This window comes from Procambarus clarkii, chromosome 87 (assembly GCF_040958095.1).
Source record: "Procambarus clarkii isolate CNS0578487 chromosome 87, FALCON_Pclarkii_2.0, whole genome shotgun sequence".
NCBI classification, from domain to species: domain Eukaryota; kingdom Metazoa; phylum Arthropoda; class Malacostraca; order Decapoda; family Cambaridae; genus Procambarus; species Procambarus clarkii.
In genome coordinates this window covers 3,888,999-3,914,903 of record NC_091236.1, presented here as the reverse complement: position 1 = coordinate 3,914,903, position 25,905 = coordinate 3,888,999, and the positions used below count along the sequence as shown (strand labels likewise).

At 43.8% G+C, this 25,905-nt stretch overlaps 1 protein-coding gene across 4 annotated transcripts in view; it reads left to right on the top strand.

Moving 5' to 3' along the window:
- Nucleotides 1-25,905, top strand: part of LOC123747077 (uncharacterized) — a 155,008-nt gene that overhangs the window by 32,755 nt on the left and 96,348 nt on the right. The window contains exon 1 of one of the 4 annotated variants that reach the window (XM_045729077.2): nt 13,505-14,079. The exons of the other annotated variants lie outside the window; for them this stretch is intronic. Coding sequence (XP_045585033.2) covers nt 14,067-14,079 — 13 coding nt within the window. The 5' untranslated portion in view covers nt 13,505-14,066. Of the gene's footprint in view, nt 1-13,504; nt 14,080-25,905 lie in introns of those variants that run through there. 4 annotated transcript variants of the gene reach the window in all.

Below are 25,905 nucleotides of genomic sequence, written 5' to 3'. Positions count from 1 at the left end.
GCATCTTGCAAGCCAATCTTTGAAAAAATTGTCCCCTTGCACACCACTGACAACAACTCGTCTATCTAGGGTAATGGGTATTTTTCACAATAGATTCGGTTATTTAATTCTTTAAAATTTGCAGAGATTCTCATAGATTTCAGGTCTGCCTTCAACACTGGTACAATTGGGGCTGCCCACTCACTATGTGTAATTGACTATAAAATGCCTTCTGCTGCATGCCTTTCCAGGGCTGATTCGGCCAGTTGCTTGTAATGGAATGGAATTGTTCTTGCTTTGAAGAATTTAGGTGAAACCTCACTTGTCAGGTAAATTTTTGCCACCATGCCATTAATTGGCTTGCCTGCATCCACTGAATATTTTTCCCAACATATATTTGGCACTATTAATTTTTTTACTATAGATGATTCATCCAGGCCAGCCAAGAAAATTCCCACCTTATCCATGAGATCCTTACCACATAGGCTAGGTTTATGTGAATTCATTACATAAAAATCCTGGACAATTTCTTTCCTATTATAGCCTACCTTTGCTGACGCCTTGCCATAGACCTTAATCGGTACATTATTGTATGCACTTAATGATTTCCCAGGGGGTTTAACATTTAATTGCAAGGTATCTGCCCAATATATATACAATGTTGACACTGCAGCATCAGTGTCCAGTTCCAAAGGAACTAACTTCCCATTAATTACAAAATTCACCACTTGTGACATCACAGAACATGCCTTTCCTTTCACCGAATATACTGTACTGTAGTCTGCTATAGTCTTCACCGGCAGCTTCTTCGGACAGTTTACCTTCTTCTCTCTTGACTACAGTATTTGTTCCATTTCTTCCTGCATTCCCAGGTTGTATCCTCTCAAAGGCCTTGCTATTTTTGTTCAAGTATTCTCTGCACACTTTCCTCAAGTGCCCTTCCTTGTCACAAAAGTTGCATATGTAGTACTTAAACTTGTAGTTGCCACTTTTGTGATTGTACCCACAGTGTTGACATCTTATCTGGCCCTGTACGACAATAATTTATTGGGTAGTAGATTTCTTACCTTCGAGAGCCTTTCTGGGTTCAAAATCTTCTCTAGCACTGTCCATGAAGTCATCGGTTGTAAATCAAAGTTTTCTGTCACCAGGCTAGGGAAAAATATCTAATTTTCTACTGCCATGAACAACTGGTGCTTCACCCAGTAGTCAAACTGCTCCAAAAGTTGCAGTTGATGGGCAATGCATTCAATACCGCATAGAAATCCTGTAAGGATTCCTGCTGCTTTATTGTCCTCGTCTGGAAATCCATCAAACTCCTGTGATATGAAGGTTTCACTGTATAATGACGTTTAAGTACTGGTAATTAGGTGTTCATAGGTCTTCGTGTGGGGTAGCTCTGGTGCACACACACATTACCCAGGACATGCTATACTGCTGTACCCGGTGAAACTAAGAGTACTGCTTTCTTGTTTACGTTCTCCATAATCCCATGGTACTGGAAGTTTGCTTCCAGCAGGCTCAGCCACAGGTCCAATGAGATCTTGGTAGCATCAAATGTCTCCATTGTGGTGAGGGGTTTTGCAACCATGGCTCCGGTGTTGACCACAACTCACTGTTGTCTAAATTCTGCCCTCCGTCCACATGACTCTCTGCTCTCTTTATGATGCTCCACTACTCGTCTTGTACCCAGGCTCTCTGCATCAGGTGTTAATCCTTGTCGCCACTGCTATAATTTAGTAGAAAGAGAAACGAAAGCGTGTTCCACACAGAGTTTATTACAACACTCGCAAACAATGATGTCACCCGGTATAGGTTACATGACTTACTATTTACAATGCTTATAAAACAGAAGAGAATCTGCTTGAAACATTATGTACCTAACCTATGTAGTACTTAATCCAACAAATTACCTTAATTCCTAACATGCATCCTTCAAAAACAGTGAGTGCAATATGGGGCCTGTCCATAGTAAACCTTACCAAAAACTGTTAGGGTTCTGACAGGTCTCAAAGGATAGATCAAGCAGGAAACACCAGGTACAAGAGCCTCTCCCACAGAATGACAAATGCAGCCTAAGGGCATAGGAGACTGAGAAGGGCATAAGCAGTGTGCCATAAAGAAAGAAAACCCTTACTGCTCCCATCCTCATAGCCTTGCAGAGGCATCAAAGACCTGTGCATGGCTCAGGACTAGGCACCTTTCTCGGGCGATTGACATACCTTCTGGCAATGGGGAGCCTACTGCAAGCCCACCGGCTTCCTGTCCTTCTCGAGGTCACTAGTGTTAGCGGCCCTCATGTAAATTCAGGTAAATACTTCTCACCTGAGAAGGTAACACTGGCTGGGCAGAATCAACTTCAGTGAACACCTACGGAAGTAACTAGATATATGTAGCTTGAGGTGAACAGTTAGTCCACACAAGCAGTGATGCATAGAAACAGGTACCTGAAGCAAATACTAAAATAAATTTAGTACTCAAGCAAATGAGCCACCGCAAGATGGCCATCACTTAACTAAAATCTGAGACTCAAAGAGCACTAGTGGAAGGAGGAGTGCAAGAAGTAACTTTACACATCATTCCAATTTTAATGACTGACACACAGCTGATATCAACAGATGAACTGCCTAGCAACTGACTAGATCATTTTTGGGTCTTATTTTCTTTGTTTTCTTAAACTTGCTCTACTTTTCTGGTGATTGTTTCTTGGTCTGAGTGATGTAGTATCCTCAGGCTCCCTGCACCTCTAGAGGTGGTGCCAGGTTTTGGCCTGTGGTCCCAAGAAGCTTACAGTGACTCACAAGGGCCTGATGTGGCTTGAAGGGGGTGGAGCTATCCAGGCTGCTAGTAACATGGAGCCTTCATAAGGGGTCCCTCCAAGAATGTGTACACACAATAAGTATATTCCATCAGTAGTGTAGAGTATTTTTCACTTTGCCATACCTCTGAAGGTATGGCATGAACGGTATGAAGATACCGTTGTCTTCTCACTCATAATTGGCCAATTATGCCTATACAGTACTTCTATTATAAATAAAAAAAAATTACCATATTTATTAAAATACTGTGTTAAGAATAAGAAATAAAGTACAGTACTTTTCTGTGGGGAGCCTCTGTGGCTTCCTGGAGCTTTTGGACTGATGTACGCCACATTAGTCTGGGGCATCAGTCAAAGGAGTTCAGCCTACCAGGGACCACGAGCCAGAACCTGGCCCCCCTCAGAGAGGCACAGGAAGCAATGGCCTATGGAAACCCCCATGTGTTTTTGCACATTCCATGTCTGCCATCGACTGGGGTTAGGCACCCAGAAAAGTAGACGTAACTAAACAGACCCCACTTGATAAGAAATTGCAACCGTAGACCGAACAGAGGCAGAACTCCCCAAAACCTAAAGAAACAAGCAAGCGTCATACACCACCGCCGCGCCGCTTGTCCGTGCAGCCCTGTACTCCCTGTGAAGGGGAGGGAGATGCTCCAGACGCCCTGCACCGGCTACTTGCACCTCAGTTCGTAGACTGATGTGCTCTGGGGAGGTCATCAACTCTGGCTTCGATTTCTTCTTGGATTTTATGCCTTTGTGGTGTTTCCTGCTCTTTGTGATGCGGTAGCCAGGAGGAACTACAGTGTACTGGGGCTGCATGCGCTTAGGGGCTACCTTCCCTCAGCACCCTGTAAGTACTACCATTGGGTTCTAGGGTTATCTTCCATAGAGCCTTCAGGACTCCACTTCCGTAGGGGTTCTTGCTTCTCGGCATTTACCCCGCCCTTGGGGCCAGCTGGGGTTTAGTGGCCTTTGTTTGACCTTGGGTAGGAAGTGGTGATGATGCTGGTTGGGGTGTAAGGTGCTGCGCTGCTTGCTTAGCTATGTGGTGGCCATGTTCCTGTTCCTTCTGGTGGCGTTGTACTTTTGCGGGTTTTTTATTTTATTTTTGTTGCCAGGAAGGGGGTCTGCCTTATTTGGCTATTCATCCACATAGGGTATATTGGTGGCCCTCCTCTAGGCTTCTGTGCTTGTACACATCATAGGGGTCCAGTTAATAGCTCATTCCTGTTTGTTAGCGTTTGGGTTTAACCTGCTAGCAGTATCTTGCCTGGGCTTCCTGTAGAAGACACTCCTACGGGCCCCTGGAAACCCCCGTTGGGGCTCGTTTGACTGATGGTTGTATCCTGTGAGTTCCACCTCGCCTTGTGCGAGTTTGAAGGTTGTTCTGTGCCCTTGTCTCCGGGTGACAGTCACCTGTTTTGCCTCCGTCATTCTGCCTGTTGGGTCAACAACGCCTTTGACCCCGAGTCTCATGAGACGTGCTTCTACTTGTGTTCCAGTTTACCCATTCTATTGTCACTGAGGTTCGGGTTCAGGCAGCGTCCGGGTTGCATGCCTGGTTTTTGTTCCTGCAACACGCTAGGTTGGTTGCCCGCTTGGATATCCTAGGGCTTCCCCATTTTGGTTATAGGGACCCCGGACTTTGGTGCGATAAACACAACCAATAAACAAAATACAACTTAACTGAAACACACTGCAGTCAACCATGAACTCCACTCTGCATCTGAAAGCTCCTCCCTCAGACTGACTTGTTCCACCGACCAATCTTGAGGTTATCTTGATGATTTCGGGGCCTTTTAGTGTCCCTGCGGCCCGGTCCTCGACCAGGCCTCCACCTCCAGGAAGCAGCCTGTGACAGCTGACTAACACCCAGGTACCTATTTTACTGCTAGGTAACAGGGGCATATGGTGAAAGAAACTCTGCCCATTGTTTCTCGCCGGCGCCTGGGATCGAACCCAGGACCACAGGATCACAAGTCCAGCGTGCTGTTCGCTCGGCTGACCAAGACCACAGTCATCAACTATGGTGGTCAAAACCTCTTAACATATCCACTTGCACACCAAGATAAGTACTCACAAACACGTTTACACAAAAGTATGTAATCTCTTGTTCATTCTGGAAAAATTACATAAAATAATATGCATCTTAAAAAATGAATATCGCTGAATGACGATGCCTAGTTGGTAATATTGGCGCTCATCCAACATTCCTGTAGATCTATTTATTTATTTATTTATTTATTTATTTATATACAAGAAGGTACATTGGGTCAGAGAGAATACATGGCATAGTATTTACAATCTTGTAAAGCCACTAGTACGCGCAGCGTTTCGGGCAGGTCCTTAATCTAACAGATAATTTTAAGTAGGTAAATTCTAGCAGAATTAATAAAATGATAAGATACATTGCAAGAAAAAAATGAGATGAGAGAGAATAGTAAGTATATTAAAGCTCTGGTTGATTACATTGACAACTTGATTGGTAATTTAAACAAGATTAACAGACACCATACAGCAGATTGATAGCACATATAAGAAGACAGCAATGATCACAATGGTAAAGATGTTTGGATTGGGTACATAAAGCTAGGGAGATTGGGTAGCAATAGATACAGTGCAATTTTAAAGCAACAAGGTAAAAAAAACTATGCAGATGAGATTAGGTACTTTTTAGTTTTGTTTTTGAATGACGCAAAAGTTGGACAGCTTTTCAATTCATTAGGGAGTGAGTTCCATAGACTGGGTCCCTTTATTTGCATAGTGTTTACACAGATTAAGTTTGACTCTGGGGATATCAAAGAGATATTTATTTCTGGTGTGGTGATAATGGGTCCTATTACATCTGTCCAGGGAGAGTTTCAGAGCAGGATTTGCGTTTAAGAACAGGGTTTTGTAAATGTAATTGACACAAGAAAATTTGTGGAGTAAGATTATGTTTAGCATGTTAAGGGAGTTAAACAAGGGAGCTAAGTGTTGTCTGAAAGCAGAATTTGTTATTACCAAATTACCAGATCACCTGTTTAACCCTTAAACTACTAACTGTTAATAGTGTGTGTACATCCCTCAGTGTGCTCAAGAAAAAAAATTTATGGAAAAATAATTTTTCTTATAACATTGTTAATTGTCATTCAGGAAGCACAAGAATCTAAATAAAGTGTGAAGCTCTTGTGGTTTAGCTGTAGTAACCTGAAGATATTGTATATGTGTAGTTGAGATGAGTTGAGGCACCGCATAGCAATAACTATGCGGTGCCATCTTCCCCCTCCCCTTTTTTATTTTTATTTTTACTTGTTCTCAACACATTTTATACTTTAAACTTAATTAGTATTAAGTTTTAGTCTTTAATGTTTTTCCTGCCTGAAATGCTTTGCGTAATAGTGGCTTCAGACATTGTATGTACTTGCTCTATTTATAAATCTATCAATTTTTGTAAAATCTCTTGTATGTATGTACCTTACCTGAATAAACATTTATTTATTTATTTTATAACTTTGTTGATTTATTTGCATTGTTTCTATTTAGTTTTTTCATGCTAACAAGTTGCATTTGTTGTCAAAGGTACTGTCTATCATGTATAACTTTGAAAATATAAGTGTATGGATATACGAGTATAGATATACAAACACCCACATACTTATTCATAATAATATATGTACTGTACTGTATATATATATACATGTATATTATAAGCCTAAATCTTAAAATTGCATATAGCACACATTTTGCCTCAAATATATACATGGTAATCACTCATTTGCTGTTGCTAAAAGTTTACTGTCTCCTTTATAGCAGCCGTAAACGTTCAGACACTGGATGGTGATGTTGCCAAGCAATGGTGGTCATTTTCTTACTAAGGCCCTTGAAGGAAAGTGAGGGACTCAGGATTTTTTCAAGCTGGGGGATGGTTACTGGTGGCCTGAGGAAGCAAATGTGAGCTCTATGTATGTGCAGGACTATTTTAAATCAAATACTATTTTAAAGACAAATCATATATATGATTTGCGCCATTCCGTGACAGTTAATTCAGTCGTTTATGTATGATTTGCTCAGTTTAAGGGTTAATATGGGGCAATCTGTACAATCCATACAACCGTCTACTTTTCTTACAATAATACAGTAAGAGAATACAAAAACAAATGAATGCACGTCATCAAGAGGAAATAGTATAACATGTTATATTTTTCTTTACATATAGTTAATTTCTCAATATCAAACTGAGGTGGGATGAATATATTTATAATTCTGTATACATTACCATTAGTGAGAATCTGGTAAATACCTGGTTCATAACAGCCACACATCCCAGGCCTCGCCTGAGCACCTTGCACTCCTTGGTTAACACGCACACACAACACATTTGATATTCACAACCTCAACATGGAACAGTGTAATACACTTGCACTGTACACCTGCAAGTGCTGATTATCAGTTAGTTACACGTCCCATGTGTGTCTTAATATGATTTAGCTTTGACGGATATCAATCGCTGTAAATTCAAGCACCCCTTGCAATAGCAAGCAAGTTTACTCGTTAAACTATTGTGACGGTAAAGCGTTGTTGTTCGGCTGTTTCAAAAGCTAGGGGCAGGGCCTCGTCACATTAAAGAAAAAAAAAGAGAAAAAGCTGGAACTTTCGTCTGTGGTAAGGTAATGGGAAGATACACAAAACACAAGTAAATTTAACAATGAAATTTTAATTACGTTAGAAAAACAAGACATGAATAAAATTGAGCATAAAATATAACAGACAAGTCAACAAACAAAATAATAAGAATAATCACTGGCAAATGAAAAGTTACGTTAAGACAAGTGAGTGATAGCAAAATAAATAATAATGATGATGCCGGAATATTGGCTTCAAGCTGCCACCTCCCTTAGTACACGAAAGCCAAGGCTTAGTCTACCAATGAGAGATGTCAACTGCTAGGAGCACTGGAATATTCTGATGACTCTGGGCCGCTGCAGCCCAGACATCAACTTGTGGCGGAGGGTGGAGGGCAGGTGCGACGGGTCACCAGCCAATCAGCGACAGGCAGGCGATGGACAAGCAGTTTGCCGGTTTATGGTGGCGAGCAGGTGTGCCGGTGTGCTGGATACGTTTTGCTCTCTGGGCAAAACGTTTTGGAGATACTTGCTGGATATATCTTCTATATTATCTGTTGTTGTAACGTACTTTGAAGGGAAGAGCAGGCTCAATCTCTCTTGAAAGAGATTATCGTCACACTATGTTAAGTGTTATCTTGTGTTTTTGTGAAGCCACTTTTAAGGTAATTGCTACTCATACAAGTGTTATCAACCCTAATTGCTCATAAGTCTTTAAACTTACAATAACCATTAGTCACTTTTTATAAATTTGATGAGGGGTTTGATGAAGGGAGCCGGTCGGCCGAGCGGACAGCACGCTGTACTTGTGATCTAGTGGTCCTGGGTTCGATCCCAGGCGCCGGCGAGAAACAATGGGCATAGTTTCTTTCACCCTATGCCCCTGTTACCTAGCAGTAAAATAGGTACCTGGGTGTTAGTCAGCTGTCACGGGCTGCTTCTTGGGGGTGGAGGCCTGGTTGAGGACCGGGCCGCGGGGACACTAAAAGCCCCGAAATCATCTCAAGATAACCTCAAGGGGTCTCGAGTCAATAATTGCTTCAGTAGCACTATTAGACTCACGACTGAAGACACCAATACTCTGTGAACACCACAGAGGATGAGTCCCACTCAAATACTGTACTTGGAGAGAGTACCCAATGCTCTGGTAGTCAAGATTTTCATTAACTCAAACAAAATCACAGCCAATAATAGTCGAGGAAAAGTAAGTCACACTGGTGACATTATGCTGCATCTATGCTTTCTCCTGGCGACATAAATCATGCTGCATCTGTACCCTGTCCTGGTGACATTTATACCATGCTGCATCTGTACCTGGTCCTGGTGACATTTATACCATGCTGCATCTGTACCTGGTCCTGGTGACATTTATACCATGCTGCATCTGTACCCTGTCCTGGTGACATTTATACCATGCTGCATCTGTACCTGGTCCTGGTGACATTTATACCATGCTGCATCTGTACCTGGTCCTGGTAACATTTATACCATGCTGCATCTGTACCTGGTCCTGGTGACATTTATACCATGCTGCATCTGTACCTGGTCCTGGTAACATTTATACCATGCTGCATCTGTACCTGGTCCTGGTGACATTTATACCATGCTGCATCTGTACCTGGTCCTGGTGACATTTATACCATGCTGCATCTGTACCTGGTCCTGGTAACATTTATACCATGCTGCATCTGTACCTGGTCCTGGTAACATTTATACCATGCTGCATCTGTACCTGGTCCTGGTAACATTTATACCATGCTGCATCTGTACCTGGTGACAGTTACGCTACATCTATACCCGGTCCTGGCGACAATTTATCAGCTTCATATTTTGTGAATATACAGTGTAATTTTGTCATGTCCTGTATTTTATAGCGGCAGTTTTCTATAACCCGTGAGAAACAATGTCAATTAATTCTTAGTCTCGGGAATAGGCGTTAGGAACGTAACAGTGTAAGTACAGTCGCCGCGGCAGGCATGACATGTAAGGCAATGTGACTAGTGTATGTGGACGATATACGTTTATAGTGATATCAACACGGTTGTCAACTCTCAACTCTTATGAAGTTGCGATATAGATAAACAGAAAGTTTACAGATAAACGTTATCACGGAACTATCAGGGGGAAGCGCCAAGCCATAAAGACTATAGCAATAGCAAGGGGTTAGGATAAGGATTTGGTATGGGGCCGGGGGGGGGGGGAGGAATTTAATCAGTCTCCGTGGTGCAGTGGTAAGACACTCACCTGGCGTTCTGCGAGCGCTTTGTCATGGGTTCGTATCCTGGCCGGGAAGGATTTACTGGACGCAAATCCTTAACTGTAGCCTCTGTTTAACTCAACAGTAAAATGGGTACTTGGTTGTAACAACGATTTTTCGCGGCAGGGGATCGTATTCCAGGGACCTGCCCGAAACGCTACGCATACTAGTCGCTGTACAACCATGTAACAACTCTTGTAACCCCCCCCCCAAAAAAAAAAAAAAAAATGGTGCCCAACCACTTGGACGGTTGGGGATTGATCGCTGACCTGCATGAAGCGAGACCGTCGCTCAACCGTCCAGGCCAGGTGGTTGGACACGCTATCACACACGCTTATTATTTTATTATTATTAAATATTTAATTATCTATAATTCTGATTATGAATTATTACTTGGCTACATACTCTTCCCGGCCTGGCGCCTCCGCCTGATAATTACCAACTCCCGTATGGCGTGTACCCTGTACTGATTTTCCAGCCCATCCTGTTTAGATGTACTTTTTGTAACTGTGCAACATAGTACAAACATTGGCGTAAAAGTTATTTTCAGCATTTACCGGGTTAAAAGAGAACCATTTCAGCAACTACCGGGTTAAAAGAGAACCATTTCAGCAACTACCGGGTTAAAAGAGAACCATTTCAGCAACTACCGGGTTAAAAGAGAACCATTTCAGCAACTACCGGGTTAAAAGAGAACCATTTCAGCAACTACCGGGTTAAAAGATAACCATTTCAGCAACTACCGGGTTAAAAGAGAACCATTTCAGCAACTACCGGGTTAAAAGAGAACCATTTCAGCAACTACCGGGTTAAAAGAGAACCATTTCAGCAACTACCGGGTTAAAAGAGAACCATTTCAGCAACTACCGGGTTAAAAGAGAACCATTTCAGCAACTACCGGGTTAAAAGAGAACCATTTCAGCAACTACCGGGTTAAAAGAGAACCATTTCAGCAACTACCGGGTTAAAAGAGAACCATTTCAGCAACTACCGGGTTAAAAGAGAACCATTTCAGCAACTACCGGGTTAAAAGAGAACCATTTCAGCAACTACCGGGTTAAAAGAGAACCATTTCAGCAACTACCGGGTTAAAAGAGAACCATTTCAGCAACTACCGGGTTAAAAGAGAACCATTTCAGCAACTACCGGGTTAAAAGAGAACCATTTCAGTAACTACCGGGTTAAAAGAGAACCATTTCAGTAACTACCGGGTTAAAAGAGAACCATTTCAGTAACTACCGGGTTAAAAGAGAACCATTTCAGTAACTACCGGGTTAAAAGAGAACCATTTCAGCAACTACCGGGTTTTTAGGGGTAACCTTACATCAAGACTTGCGTGTCATAACTATTAAGGTGTGTCTACAATCTGGTACTATTCACTTTATAGTCCGAGAAAATAAAGCTAAAAAAACTTAAATACTGTATTCTTAGGCCTCGGATAGCGTGTATTGGGCCTAGGAAAATTAGGTTAAGTTGTCTACAACATAAATGTAAAACCTTTTTCCGGTTTGTCCAGATTCAATACGATTTCTTCTTTCTAATTGTCCATTACGTCATGAATGTTACTATGGTCCTCATCGTTACTATAAATAATAAACATGAGGATGGGCTAAGATTTTGAGAATGATCAGTAGTTTAGCGTTCCCACTGTGGCTTTGTCCCTCCATAGCCTCCTCCTCCAGTGACTGATGAGTCTTTGTCCCTCCATAGCCTCCTCCTCCAGTGACTGATGAGTCTTTGTCCCTCCATAGCCTCCTCCTCCAGTGACTGATGAGTCCTCTGACATCACTAGTGTTCCCACTGTGGCTTTGTCCCTCCATAGCCTCCTCCTCCAGTGACTGATGAGTCCTCTGACATCACTAGTGTTCCCACTGTGGCTTTGTCCCTCCATAGCCTCCTCCTCCTCCAGTGACTGATGAGTCCTCTGACATCACTAGTGTTCCCACTGTGGCTTTGTCCCTCCATAGCCTCCTCCTCCTCCAGTGACTGATGAGTCCTCTGACATCACTAGTGTTGCTCTGCTCTTGTGTGGCATCCTTAATGTTATGAAGGAATTGTTAATATTGTTACACACGCCTTCAGACTTTGGTGCTTTATCTTGATCGTTATTTATTGGCGTCCTACGATTATCTCTGATAGATAATAAAGCCTAATAGATTTGTTGACCAGACCACACACTAGAAGTTGAATGGGCGACGACGTTTCGGTCCGTCCTGGACCATTCTCAAGTGACTTGAGAATGGTCCAGGACGGACCGAAACGTCGTCGTCCCTTCAACTTCTAGTGTGTGGTCTGGTCAACATACTTCAGCCACGTTATTGTGACTCATCGCCTGCTAATAGATTTGTCTTGTTTTCAATAGAATATCGCGAGCATTACAACAACCTGTTCTTCTAATTGCACTTTGACATATACTCTACCTAAGGCCAAAAATTGTCGTACTAGAAAATGGTAGCTGCTAACAAAATTGACATACAGTACTGGCCCGTTTTCTGTTTTGGGTCCTCTGTTAGGCTAGGATAAGGGCACTTTAGTACGACAGTTTCTTGACGCTGGGGAACCTTAGCAGGACGGGCTCTGCTTTGGTCAAATTTGATTTAGATCGACGTGATTATTATTTATATTATTAATATACAGAATAAATATTGCATTGTGCTGCTACGGTAGTGGTGTATATGTGGAATATAGAGGATGGTTGGTCATACTTGGGGATATGAGTGTGTGTAAAGCCAGGTTGCCTCACACGGGTGAACTGATGTTGCCAGCTAGGCTACTCTGCCTGTGTGTAATTGGAGAGTTAATGGTTTATTTAACCTTTTCCAAAGTAAATAGTGAATGAAACTTAATACCTGTGCCTTTTTTTTATCAACGAAACGTTCTCTATTGTTGTTGTTTAGCTTCCAATAGACGAAGCTTCTTGCATAAAACACACTAACTGAGAGGGATTGAATTGAAATTGAAATGAAATAAGTTTATTGATGTAAAATACACAAGGGATGAGGTAGCTCAAGCTATTCTCACCCCGTTCAGTACATCGTGTTAATACATACATATACACACACATCACAAACAATAAACATATTACCAAACATTCTGAGAGATAAACATCTACATTTCCTCAGAGAGGGAAGGTCTTCCAAGATGTTGGGTGACTCAACCTACGGCTTAACAAGACCGGCGGCAAGATCAGGTTTAGATCAAGGCGTGATGTCTGCCTTATAACTCCTGTACTTTATTTCGTCAATTTATCATGATAATGATAAACGCCCAAATTGATCTTGTAGCCATCAAATATTTGCAATTCATATATTTTGTCTTGTAGGTTAAACAAGGCAGATACTAGACATAATGTAACATTTGTGCTTTTGGATAAAGTTAGTATCTCTTAATTACAAGTTCCATAAGCCGTCAGGTATACTCTCGTTCAAGCTAACCAAAATGCTCACACGGTCAGGTAATTATCTTTTGTAACCTTCAATGATGCCAGCGACGTAGGCACCGAGCTCTTCGTATGTAGTCCTCACAGTACACATTTAATGTTCTGTACTGTATTATAGTCTTTGTGCTAACGTTGTCATAATATACTGTACATTATATTGCTTATTTGCAAACTCATCCCACCATCCTTTCCACCACAGCCTGCTTGCACGACGGGTATTTATGGGGTTGCACAATGACTTGTTTAAATCAGTGTATGGCATAGATAATATCTATAATTTTAGACGAGTTAAACACTAGGAAATTGAAAGAGAGTAAAAGCCAGTCAGTTATGTGGTTTATAAAGAGGGAGTAAAAAGAGAGGAACTGGTCACTGAGAGGTCTTGGAGAGAGAGAGTGGGTGGTGGGCGAGGCGAGCCAGTCCTGCCCGTGCCTGTGGTGGCTGCAGGTAGTGGCTGCTCTCGCACACTCCTCCCACCACACCCATTATTCTGTTTAATGACCCTCATGTGCTCTATATGCTGGTGACGCGTTCGCTTATTGAAGCTGACTCTATCCCGCCTCTAAACCAAACATTCACTAGTGTACGTGTTCGCGGCTCCTCTATAAAATTCGTCGATTGGCGGGGGAAATACTAGCGTGGAAACAGTTGCAAGACGTCGCCACATGAGTCATACAAGGCCTTAAGTTGGGACCATCTAAGATTCACTTAGCCATTTATAGTGTTCTTGGGCAGTGACAGACGTGGCAGTTGTGACTCCGTCCAGTCACTTGTGCCCAACCTAAATTAATGCCACCAGTTCTGAGAGTAAATAGTGAAATAACTTGTGATAGAAAAGTGTGACGTACGAACAAATGGTTTTAAAATAGGGGTCCCATATTAGGGACGTAGAGACTCCAAGTTAGAAGCCTTTTAATGTGTCATCGGATCTAGTTGTGTCAGAAGTCTTCCACACCGCCTTTGAAGATGAACAGTCAAGGTACCGGTAAAGGTTTCTTGTGGTCAAAGCGACCAAGTTAGAATAGTGATAATTATAAAGCAGGTGTGTGGTGGTACAGGTGTGGGGATGAAGGCCAACATATTGGTCAGTGTCAGCCATATTACTCTCTCCTCTCTAGTGATTCTATCAATTTGAATACAAGTATATGAAGACAATTATCTTAATACGTATACATATTTAAATACTTTATTTTTTTTGTTTAAAGACGATAATTTTGTATTTGATTTGTAATTAGAGGTAAGAGGGTATTTATTATGTAACGTGTGTACCGGGAAGGTGGTGGTGGGGGGGGGGGGCGTGTCCCCGCCCCCCACCCTGGCATAGGAAAGTTGGCCCCCCACCCCTGGGGACTACAGTAGCTCAGTAGTCTACGTTATGAATGACTCGATCATTAAAACAACGTTCCATTGCTTCTTGCTTTTTTATGAATGACTTGGATGATTATTATAATAGACCGTGGTTCTTGTACTAGGATGGTTATTATGACCATGGTGGATAGTTGTGTGGTGGATAGTTATGAGAGTGATGGATGGTTCTTATGACCCTGGTGGATAGTTGTGTGGTGGATAGTTATGACAGTGATGGATGGTTCTTATGACCCTGGTGGATAGTTGTGTGGTGGATAGTTATGAGAGTGATGGATGGTTCTTATGACCCTGGTGGATAGTTGTGTGGTGGATAGTTATGACAGTGATGGATGGTTCTTATGACCCTGGTGGATAGTTGTGTGGTGGATAGTTATGACAGTGATGGATGGTTCTTATGACCCTGGTGGATAGTTGTGTGGTGGATAGTTATGACAGTGATGGATGGTTCTTATGACCCTGGTGGATAGTTGTGTGGTGGATAGTTATGCCAGTGATGGATGGTTCTTATGACCCTGGTGGATAGTTATGACAGTGATGGATGGTTCTTATGACCCTGGTGGATAGTTGTGTGGTGGATAGTTATGACAGTGATGGATGGTTCTTATGACCCTGGTGGATAGTTGTGTGGTGGATAGTTATGACAGTGATGGATGGTTCTTATGACCCTGGTGGATAGTTGTGTGGTGGATAGTTATGAGAGTGATGGATGGTTCTTATGACCCTGGTGGATAGTTGTGTGGTGGATAGTTATGACAGTGATGGATGGTTCTTATGACCCTGGTGGATAGTTGTGTGGTGGATAGTTATGAGAGTGATGGATGGTTCTTATGACCCTGGTGGATAGTTGTGTGGTGGATAGTTATGACAGTGATGGATGGTTCTTATGACCCTGGTGGATAGTTGTGTGGTGGATAGTTATGACAGTGATGGATGGTTCTTATGACCCTGGTGGATAGTTGTGTGGTGGATAGTTATGAGAGTGATGGATGGTTCTTATGACCCTGGTGGATAGTTGTGTGGTGGATAGTTATGACAGTGATGGATGGTTCTTATGACCCTGGTGGATAGTTGTGTGGTGGATAGTTATGACAGTGATGGATGGTTCTTATGACCCTGGTGGATAGTTGTGTGGTGGATAGTTATGACAGTGATGGATGGTTCTTATGACCCTGGTGGATAGTTGTGTGGTGGATAGTTATGACAGTGATGGATGGTTCTTATGACCCTGGTGGATAGTTATGACAGTGATGGATGGTTCTTATGACCCTGGTGGATAGTTGTGTGGTGGATAGTTATGACAGTGATGGATGGTTCTTATGACCCTGGTGGATAGTTGTGTGGTGGATAGTTATGAGAGTGATGGATGGTTCTTATGACCCTGGTGGATAGTTGTGTGGTGGATAGTTATGACAGTGATGGATGGTTCTTATGACCCTGGTGGATAGTTGTGTGGTGGATAGTTATGACAGTGATGGATGGTTCTTATGACCCTGGTGGATAGTTGTGTGGTGGATAGTTATGACAGTGATGGATGGTTCTTATGACCCTGGTGGATAGTTGTGTGGTGGATAGTTATGACAGTGATGGATGGTTCTTATGACCCTGGTGGATAGTTATGACAGTGATGGATGGTTCTTATGACCCTGGTGGATAGTTGTGTGGTGGGTAGTTATGACAGTGATGGATGGTTCTTATGACCCTGGTGGATAGTTGTGTGGTGGATAGTTATGAGAGTGATGGATGGTTCTTATGACCCTGGTGGATAGTTGTGTGGTGGATAGTTATGACAGTGATGGATGGTTCTTATGACCCTGGTGGATAGTTGTGTGGTGGATAGTTATGACAGTGATGGATGGTTCTTATGACCCTGGTGGATAGTTGTGTGGTGGATAGTTATGAGTGATGGATGGTTCTTATGACCCTGGTGGATAGTTGTGTGGTGGATAGTTATGAGAGTGATGGATGGTTCTTATGACCCTGGTGGATAGTTATGACAGTGATGGATGGTTATTATAACAGCCCGAGTGATGGATGGTTATTGTGAGGAAACCAACCGGGCGACCAGTGAATAATGTCAACACTAGTGAGTGAGTGAGTGAGTGGATGGCGTGGTCACGACCATGTCCACAAGATGTTCTGCCAACTCACTGTGCATTGTGAGGCGCTGCGCACTTGAAGCAAGCGCCGGCCGCCACCACCGGTGTGGATCTTGCTCAACTGGGCGGCCCAGTTGCTGCCACCAGTCCCTGGTTTTCTGTAGTGGATGGTCTGGGTCACTTGGGGGCGTATTGGAGCTTGGGATTGTGATAATGGGAGGTGATTGTAGGGGGGGGGAGGCTGCCTGCTGCTCCAGGCGCGCGCGCATGTGCTGTAATACTGTCAGATGAAATGATAGCATGGAGCCATGTGACATGTGTAGTTAAGGGTTATTTAGTATAGTTTTTGTTGTAGTATACTCACACATGAGCTAAAGTTTGTGGTAGTGGAAGGCACTACACACTAAGGAAGTGTGTGGTGCTTCCACTACACACTAAGGAAGTGTGTAGTGCTTCCACTACACACTAAGGAAGTGTGTAGTGCTTCCACTACACACTAAGGAAGTGTGTAGTGCTTCCACTACACACTAAGGAAGTGTGTAGTGCTTCCACTACACACTAAGGAAGTGTGTAGTGCTTCCACTACACACTAAGGAAGTGTGTAGTGCTTCCACTACACACTAAGGAAGTGTGTAGTGCTTCCACTACACACTAAGGAAGTGTGTAGTGCTTCCACTACACACTAAGGAAGTGTGTAGTGCTTCCACTACACACTAAGGAAGTGTGTGGTGCTTCCACTACACACTAAGGAAGTGTGTAGTGCTTCCACTACACACTTCCACTACACATAAGGGACATAACTGGTCGACCACTTAGTGTTCAAGAGATAACTGGATAAGCACCTCCAAAGGATACCTGATCAATCAGGCTGTGACTCACGTCAGGCTGCGAACAGCCGCCTCCAACAGCCTGGTTTACCAGTCCAGCAACGAGGAGGCCTGGTCGACGACCGGGCCGCGAGGACGCTAAGCCCCGAAAACGTCTCAAGGTAACCTCAAGGAGTCAGGCCACTGAAGTGTTAGAATTACTGGCAGACAATGGCAGTTGGCTACATTGCAAGTTTTGTCTATTTTCTCAATGTTTGATAAATTGACCTCAAATAATCATTATTAATAACAGAAATAGAAGCTCCGCAGTATATAGTAAAAAGTCTCGCTGAGGTATACGTTGATCAGTACAGTTGTTGCTGCCCGCCTTCCGTCAGGTTAGGCTGTGTGCACCCTCCAGAGTTGTTGTTGTTATAGATACAGCTACTCGGAACAAGTTCCAAGTAGCACGGGCTATGGTGAGCCCGTAGTGGACTTACCTGGCACAGGAGCGGTGCAAGTAGCACGGGCTATGGTGAGCCCGTAGTGGACTTACCTGACACAGTAGCACGGGCTATGGTGAGCCCGTAGTGGACTTACCTGACACAGTAGCACGGGCTATGGTGAGCCCGTAGTGGACTTACCTGGCACAGGAGCGGTGCAAGTAGCACGGGCTATGGTGATCCCGAAGTGGACTTACCTGGCACAGGAGCGGTGCCTGGTGTGAGTGTGCAGCATTGTCTGTGGGTGTCTGGTAAACAGTGATGCCCACAGCGTGTCCATGGTCTTCCTGAGTTACCTTGTCGGTATTCTCTCTTTATTGTCTCCTGTGGTGGTTGTATGTGTGTGGGGCCCCCTTGGCGGTCATTAGGGCTAGTTGCTCGTGTTCCATCAACTTCCTCTGCCTCCATGAGGGTTTCTGCATTTGTGGGTCCTAGCGCTTGCTGGGTCTTTCGTACCAGTTAAGAGTGCTGATAATGTTGCTGGTCACTAGAGCTTTTACGATAAGGGAGGGAGCATCGTCTTCGTAAAGAGGATGGAGAGACATAAGTGACGGGACGTTTACAAGTTGGAAATACAGTGAGAGGTATGAAAGCAGGCGGGCTGTCCTCCTTATCGACACAATATGTGGGTGTTGGCAGCAAAGCTAAGCTGGCTCTTGTCAGAGAGCTGTGTGTGAGAGAGAGGTTCTTCACATGTGTTTTACCATATATATGGATCTCTATAGATGAATACTGTGTAGCATTCTTATACACACACTCTCGGATGCTTTCACACGTTATGTTGTGTGTGTGTGTATGTGTATATATATATATATATATATATATATATATATATATATATATATATATATATATGAATATGAAAACTCACACCCCAGAAGTGACTCGAACCCATACTCCCAGAAGCAACGCAACTGGTAACTACAGGGCGCCTTAATCCGCTTGACCATCACGGCCGTCAAAAGGAAGTGATAGCCGAGGCTATTTGAGCCACTTCCCCGACGGCAACTCGGATGGTAATCTTGGGCATAGCATTTCACCAAATCACCTCATTCTTTGGGGCACACGTGAGGAACACAAATGCGAACAAGCCTGAATGGTCCCCAGGACTATATGCGAATGAAAACTCACACCCCAGAAGTGACTCGAACCCATACTCCCAGAAGCAACGCAACTGGTAACTACAGGGCGCCTTAATCCGCTTGACCATCATGGGTTCGAGTCACTTCTGGGGTGTGAGTTTTCATTCGCATATAGTCCTGGGGACCATTCAGGCTTGTTCGCATTTGTGTTCCTCACGTGTGCCCCAAAGAATGAGGTGATTTGGTGAAATGCTATGCCCAAGATTACCATCCGAGTTGCCGTCGGGGAAGTGGCTCAAATAGCCTCGGCTATCACTTCCTTTTGACGGCCGTGATGGTCAAGCGGATTAAGGCGCCCTGTAGTTACCAGTTGCGTTGCTTCTGGGAGTATGGGTTCGAGTCACTTCTGGGGTGTGAGTTTTCATTCGCATATAGTCCTGGGGACCATTCAGGCTTGTTCGCATTTGTGTTCCTCACGTGTGCCCCAAAGAATGAGGTGATTTGGTGAAATGCTATGCCCAAGATTACCATCCGAGTTGCCGTCGGGGAAGTGGCTCAAATAGCCTCGGCTATCACTTCCTTTTGACGGCCGTGATGGTCAAGCGGATTAAGGCGCCCTGTAGTTACCAGTTGCGTTGCTTCTGGGAGTATGGGTTCGAGTCACTTCTGGGGTGTGAGTTTTCATTCGCATATAGTCCTGGGGACCATTCAGGCTTGTTCGCATATATATATATATATATATATATATATATATATATATATATATATATATATATATATATATATATATATATATATATATATATGTCGTACCTAATAGCCAGAACGCACTTCTCAGCCTACTATGCAAGGCCCGATTTGCCTAATAAGCCAAGTTTTCATGAATTAATTGTTTTTCGTCTACCTAACCTACCTAACCTAACCTAACCTAACTTTTTCGGCTACCTAACCTAACCTAACCAATAAAGATAGGTTAGGTGAGGTTAGGTAGGGTTGGTTAGGTTCGGTCATATATCTACGTTAATTTTAACTCAAATAAAAAAAAATTGACCTCATACATAATGAAATGGATAGCTTTATCATTTCGTAAGAAAAAAATTAGAGAAAATATATTAATTCAGGAAAACTTGGCTTATTAGGCAAATCGGGCCTTGCATAGTAGGCTGAGACGTGAGTTCTGGCTACTAGGTACGACATATATATATATATAATATATATATATATAATATTCATGCATGGCTGGAAGGGGACCCTTAGCCTCGGAGGAAACCACACACAACGCATTAGAGGGAATGTTTAGGTCCCCTCCAATAAAGGCTGTGTGCTTTTCTCCTACCATCCCCTTCCTTTTGTCGTGCTTTATTATATATATTTAAAGGTTACAAGATTTACATTAGTTAATACAATGGGTTTAGAGGTTATGGATCTCCTGGAGCTCCTCCGCTTCCGGGCAGGAACCGAGGACGCAGAAGGCGTTTTCCCTCTGGATCGCCACACTGTCGCGCTGAAACAGGAAACTGGCAGCCCTTGTGTCTCTGGTGACGTCAATGAGCCGGGAACCTAATTCTTTGAGGAATCCCAAGGCACTCCTACGGCAGGGGCCATATCTCATATTTTGTATGTGGTGATCAGGTCCCCCAAACTCCTGTCTCCCAGTGACAGCTGGTGGGTGTTTGTTCACCCCCCCCCCCTTGGTGGTGACTGTACACTGTACCATCACTGTACCAGGCAGCTGATGGTGCCCCCCCCCCGTCACTGGGGGTAACTGGGTGGTGGTGGACACTTGGCCGTGCGGGAAGGGAATGTTTTGATAGTGGAAGGATAGGTTGGCCAGAGTGGCAGACCTTGAAGCTTGTATACAGACTCGAACCCTCGCCACCAGCTCCACACACCAATAACCAACACACACACACTGATATATATATATATATATATATATATATATATATATATATATATATATATATATATATATATATATATATATATATAATATAATTTCAGTTGCATATTGGCTTGGGGACCATTCAAGCTTGTTGACATATATAAGAGTGTAAGTAAAACTGCTGCTGGATCTCGGTAGAAATCAGTAATAAAGATATAAATACAAAAACTAATGTAAAGCAATATGTTATATTTAGCGTAATATAAAGTTGTATCATATACACTACGCATGTGACACAATGATTAGATCCTTGTTGGACTGTGATGACATGCGCGGCCTCGTGTTGTGGTGAGATGCTCCAAGGTCCTCGGTGATTGGCCCTTATTACCTGTTACTTCTAGTAGTGCTGGTGGTACTAGTAGAGGTGATAATGTACAAGCGAGCACGGGAGACATCTCCCGTCACGCAGGGTGCAGTCGCACCTCCACAGATCTCCAGTATCAGCTCTTGATACTGGTAATGGCTCAAAAGGGCCACCACTTACGGGCTATTCATGACCGTGCCACCTTTTGGGTGGCTTAATCTTCATCAATGTACAAGCGAGGTCAGTGTATGCTGGGGTGAGGTGTTGATGGGGCCTGGCCCCGCGCGGCTGGCATACTCGCTCTACCCCAAGATTACATTACCATATATCTGGAGGCCGGCGACTTTGTCGTCCACGCTCCCAAGTGGTATCTCGGTACGTGATGTTGCCACCACACACACACACACACACGCACACGCACACGCACGCACGCACGCGGTGCTTCACAGTTGTTGTTACTGGCATATCTTAAGGTTATCTTGAGATGATTTCGGGTTTTTTTAGTGTCCCCGCGGCCCGGTCCTCGACCAGGCCTCCACCCCCCAGGAAGCAGCCAGTCACAACTGACTAACACCCAGGTACCTGTTTTACTGCTAGGTAGCAGGGGCATAGGGTGAAAGAAACTCTGCCCATTGTTTCTCGCCGGCGCCTGGGATCGAACCCAGGACCACAAGTCCAGCGTGCTGTCTGCTCGGCCGACCGACCGGCATACTGTAGGCCAGCAGTAAGTGTTGCCACTATGGGACGAGGCCTGGTCGACGACCGGGCCGCGGGGTCGCTGAGCCCCGGAATCACTTCAAGGTAACCTCAAGGTAAGGTAACCATTGAAAACTTTCTAAGTGAGTTAATTTAGTTCATGTATTATGCACCCCATACCCATCTTAAGCTTAGAAAACCTTGCAAACTACCCCTACCATTATCTTGCTTGGTGATTTCAAATTACGACATCGAAAATGGAAAAATATGGCAAATACTGTTATAGCAGAGAATCCCAGGAAGCCGTCTGAATGAACAATCACACACAAATGGCCTCTTACAGTTGTGTGACAGATTTGCTGTAAACCACCAAATAGTAGAGCCAACTAGGAAAGAAAAGTCCTAGACCTTATATTTTACTAACTGATCAGGGACATAATGTTTACAACTGCTTGTTACTCAGATCACAACCTGATCTTGTTTGTGTCATAACCTCGGACTAGTGCACAAACTGGAGATGCAGGCAGGAGTGAAAGGGAAGGTACTCCACTGGATAAGGGAGTACCTAAGCAACAGAAGACAGTCGCTGTGCGACACAAGGGCGTCAGTTACGCATTGGAGCTGAGGGTAGTTAAGGATGACAAGGAGTCACTTACAATTAACATGTCGATTTTGGATTCATATACTCGTTTGAGTTCAAGGATTGTGGCAGCCAATTCTGTTTGAAGAGTGAAGAGGCCCAGTTATATATTGATAATGTATTCAACACTTAAGTTTCGGGAAATTAACAAGTATTTCGGCACCATCAAAACTTGCTCATACAGTTTGACATTGCACTGAGCATAATCCTTATATACTATAAGGCCAGGTATTAGGTCTGGGATTATTAACACTTAAGATGAGACGACCGCAGGAGCGATCATCTTGAAAAAACATAATAAATGATTCACAACATGGTTTTACGAATGACCATTTGTTTAACAAAATCCTATAATTTTATTCTAGCATAGTTGAGGCAGTTGATAGTGGTAAGGTTTGTGATGTTGTATACCTTGACTTTGGCAAAGCTTTTGTTACAGTTCCACATGAAAGACTGATTAAAAAGATAGAGGCTCATGGTATTGGGGATGCTATATATATTAAGTTGGATTAGCGCATGGCTATACCAAAGGAAACAGTTAGTATAAATGGGGTTAAGTCAGTGGGGAAAAATGTTGTAAGTGGAGTGCTTCAAGGCTCTGTCCTGGCACCTCTGTTATTCATAATATATACAAATGATTTAGATTCAGGTTTGAGCAGCAATATTTGCAAATTTGTTGTTTTGCGTAACAAAACCGAACATGAAACAATGGGTATAAATTGGATAAGTTGAGAGGGATTGGGTGGTTATAAATAGGAGCTGCACGTATGGGTCAATAGGCCTTCTACATTTACCTAGATCCTTATGTTCTTATAATTATATAAGACCACAGACTGTTGTTAATCTGCTGCCACCATCCTCACTATAACACTGAAGATTTACTGACATATTCCTCCTGGACTCGTGAGGGGATCTGGTGATGGTGATGGTGCAGGCTATGGTGATGGTGATGGAAGTTATGGTGTTGGTGGGGTGGGTGTTTTGATGTTAGTGGGAAGTTAGTGTTAGTGGTTGTTAATGTTGGTAATGGTGTTATTGGTGGAAGTTATGGTGTTAATGGAAAGGGAGTTATGGTGTTTGAGGGAGGGGTGATGTAGTTGGTGGTGCTTATGATGATGGTGGTCTTGGGTATGGTGTTGACGGCAACCCATCCTCCGAATTGACAGTACGTTTTAATACTAAGTGCATTTCCTGACTGGCATACATAGTACATAATTGCACTTATGGGGCTGTTACATTCACCTCCACATTTTTGGAGGACAGGCTGGTTAGGCTGGTTGATGTAATGATGGTTGTGGTGGGGTGGGTCATGGGAGAGGTTGTGGTGCATGTGGTGGGGTGGGTCATGGGAGAGGTTGTGGTGCATGTGGTGGGGTGGGTCATGGGAGAGGTTGTGGTGCATGTGGTGGGGTGGGTCATGGGAGAGGTTGTGGTGCATGTGGTGGGGTGGGTCATGGGAGAGGTTGTGGTGCATGTGGTGGGGTGGGTCATGGGAGAGGTTGTGGTGCATGTGGTGGGGTGGGTCATGGGAGAGGTTGTGGTGCATGTGGTGGGGTGGGTCATGGGAGAGGTTGTGGTGCATGTGGTGGGGTGGGTCATGGGAGAGGTTGTGGTGCATGTGGTGGGGTGGGGATGCTTGTGGTGGGGTGGGGGGGTGCATGTGGTGGGGTGGTTGTGGTGTGGTGGGGTGGGGGTGCATGTGGTGGGGTGGTTGTGGTGTGGTGGGGTGGGGGTGCATGTGGTGGGGTGGTTGTGGTTGTGGTGGGGTGGGGGGTGCATGTGATGGGGTGGTTGTGGTAGGGGTTCAACATGTGTCTGAGGCGAGGAAACATGACGACACAAGGGTCGCTTACCTTTAGGGTTCACGGCCGCTCCACCATTACCACCCTGCCTGCCCCTCCGAAGTGCTGGCCACTCAGCTATTAGGCGCCCAGCCGTCTTCCCTAATATACAGATCCACTCCTCCATGTGACCTATTTACCCTATCTCACCTGTATAGATGTTATCCTGGTATCCAGATCTCGCTGTCCAATAATTCCCTTGTATGGGTTTCTGTGAAATTCCCGAATACAGCATTTGACTCACTGAGGAGACCATTTATGAACGGTACTTTGTTTTTTGCTCTTGTTTTTAGTCCTTGTGTGTTGGCAAAGATGAATGAGGTTACTCTATTTGGGGTAGTTTGACTGCCAGACTTTTCTGGCGGGTACATATGTGTAGACATATTGAGTTTATTCTGACCAATGGTGAGTGTTGTAGGGTTGGTACAGGTGTGGGTCTGAGGTTAGGTAAGACTCCCCAGGGAGGGAGGGTCAACCCGACCTCTTAAAATAACGTAACTTTTCGCTCGTGTGCGCGCTAGGGCCAAAAATGGACGTAATTTGAAATGAAATTGTTCACGAAAGTGATGTACTGTCCCGTTTTCTGTTTGGAGTTCCCTGGCTTACTCGGTTAGGTTAAGAGAAGAAACTTTCATTTAACGGTTTTCATGACGTTTTGAAACCTTAGAACTTGTTGCCCTCCTAACCTACCAGAGGACTCTTAACTTAGTGTTTTGAAAAAAAAATTACTTTCAATTATTTTACATTTTAAAATTACGTCCATTTTCGGCCATACGGGCAAATTCAGAGGTAATATGTAAGAGGAAAGGTTGTACCGTGTGGAGGAAGTGAGCGGCGTGCGGTATGTGGTGAAGTGTGTACCCCTGAGGGCGGCGTGCAGGCCAGGCTAGGACACCCCTGTCTCGCCACCACCCTACCCATCACCCCATCCTATCCCCCCCCCCCCCACCACCATCCTCCACACCCTCTGTCACCACCAAATTTGTACCTGTGTTCCAGCCTTCAGTGCTGCTGCTTCTCGCTTTAATACTCCAGCTCACACTTTGTGTCTGGTCAAGTTAAGAGTCCCCTATTATTATTAACATCTTTATTGACAAAATTAATTACAATTTTGCCTAATCTGAGAATTTTGATAGTCTTATTAAATTGAGGTTAATGCTGGTATTCACTGTCACGCAGGACAGAGGGTCATACATAAGACAATAGGTCTAAACTGTAGGCTGAAGCACATATATATCATGGTTACAATCAATGTTTTAATGTGTGAATATGTGACAACAACTTTCTATTGTGCACTGCCACACAAGGGCAGGGATGGGTTCATAAGTGATGCAGCTTAGAGTATAAATAGAAATTGTTCTTCATTCTTTAAAATGGACAAGCAAATTTTGGGTAAATTGTTAGGATGTCGTCCAGAACACCTGAGTCAATAAAATAGTTACACAGTTGGTGGTACAATAGGCCAGGAGGTCTAAAGTCCTTTACGGTTTCACATTCATCAATATAGTGTTCTAGTGAGTGCAT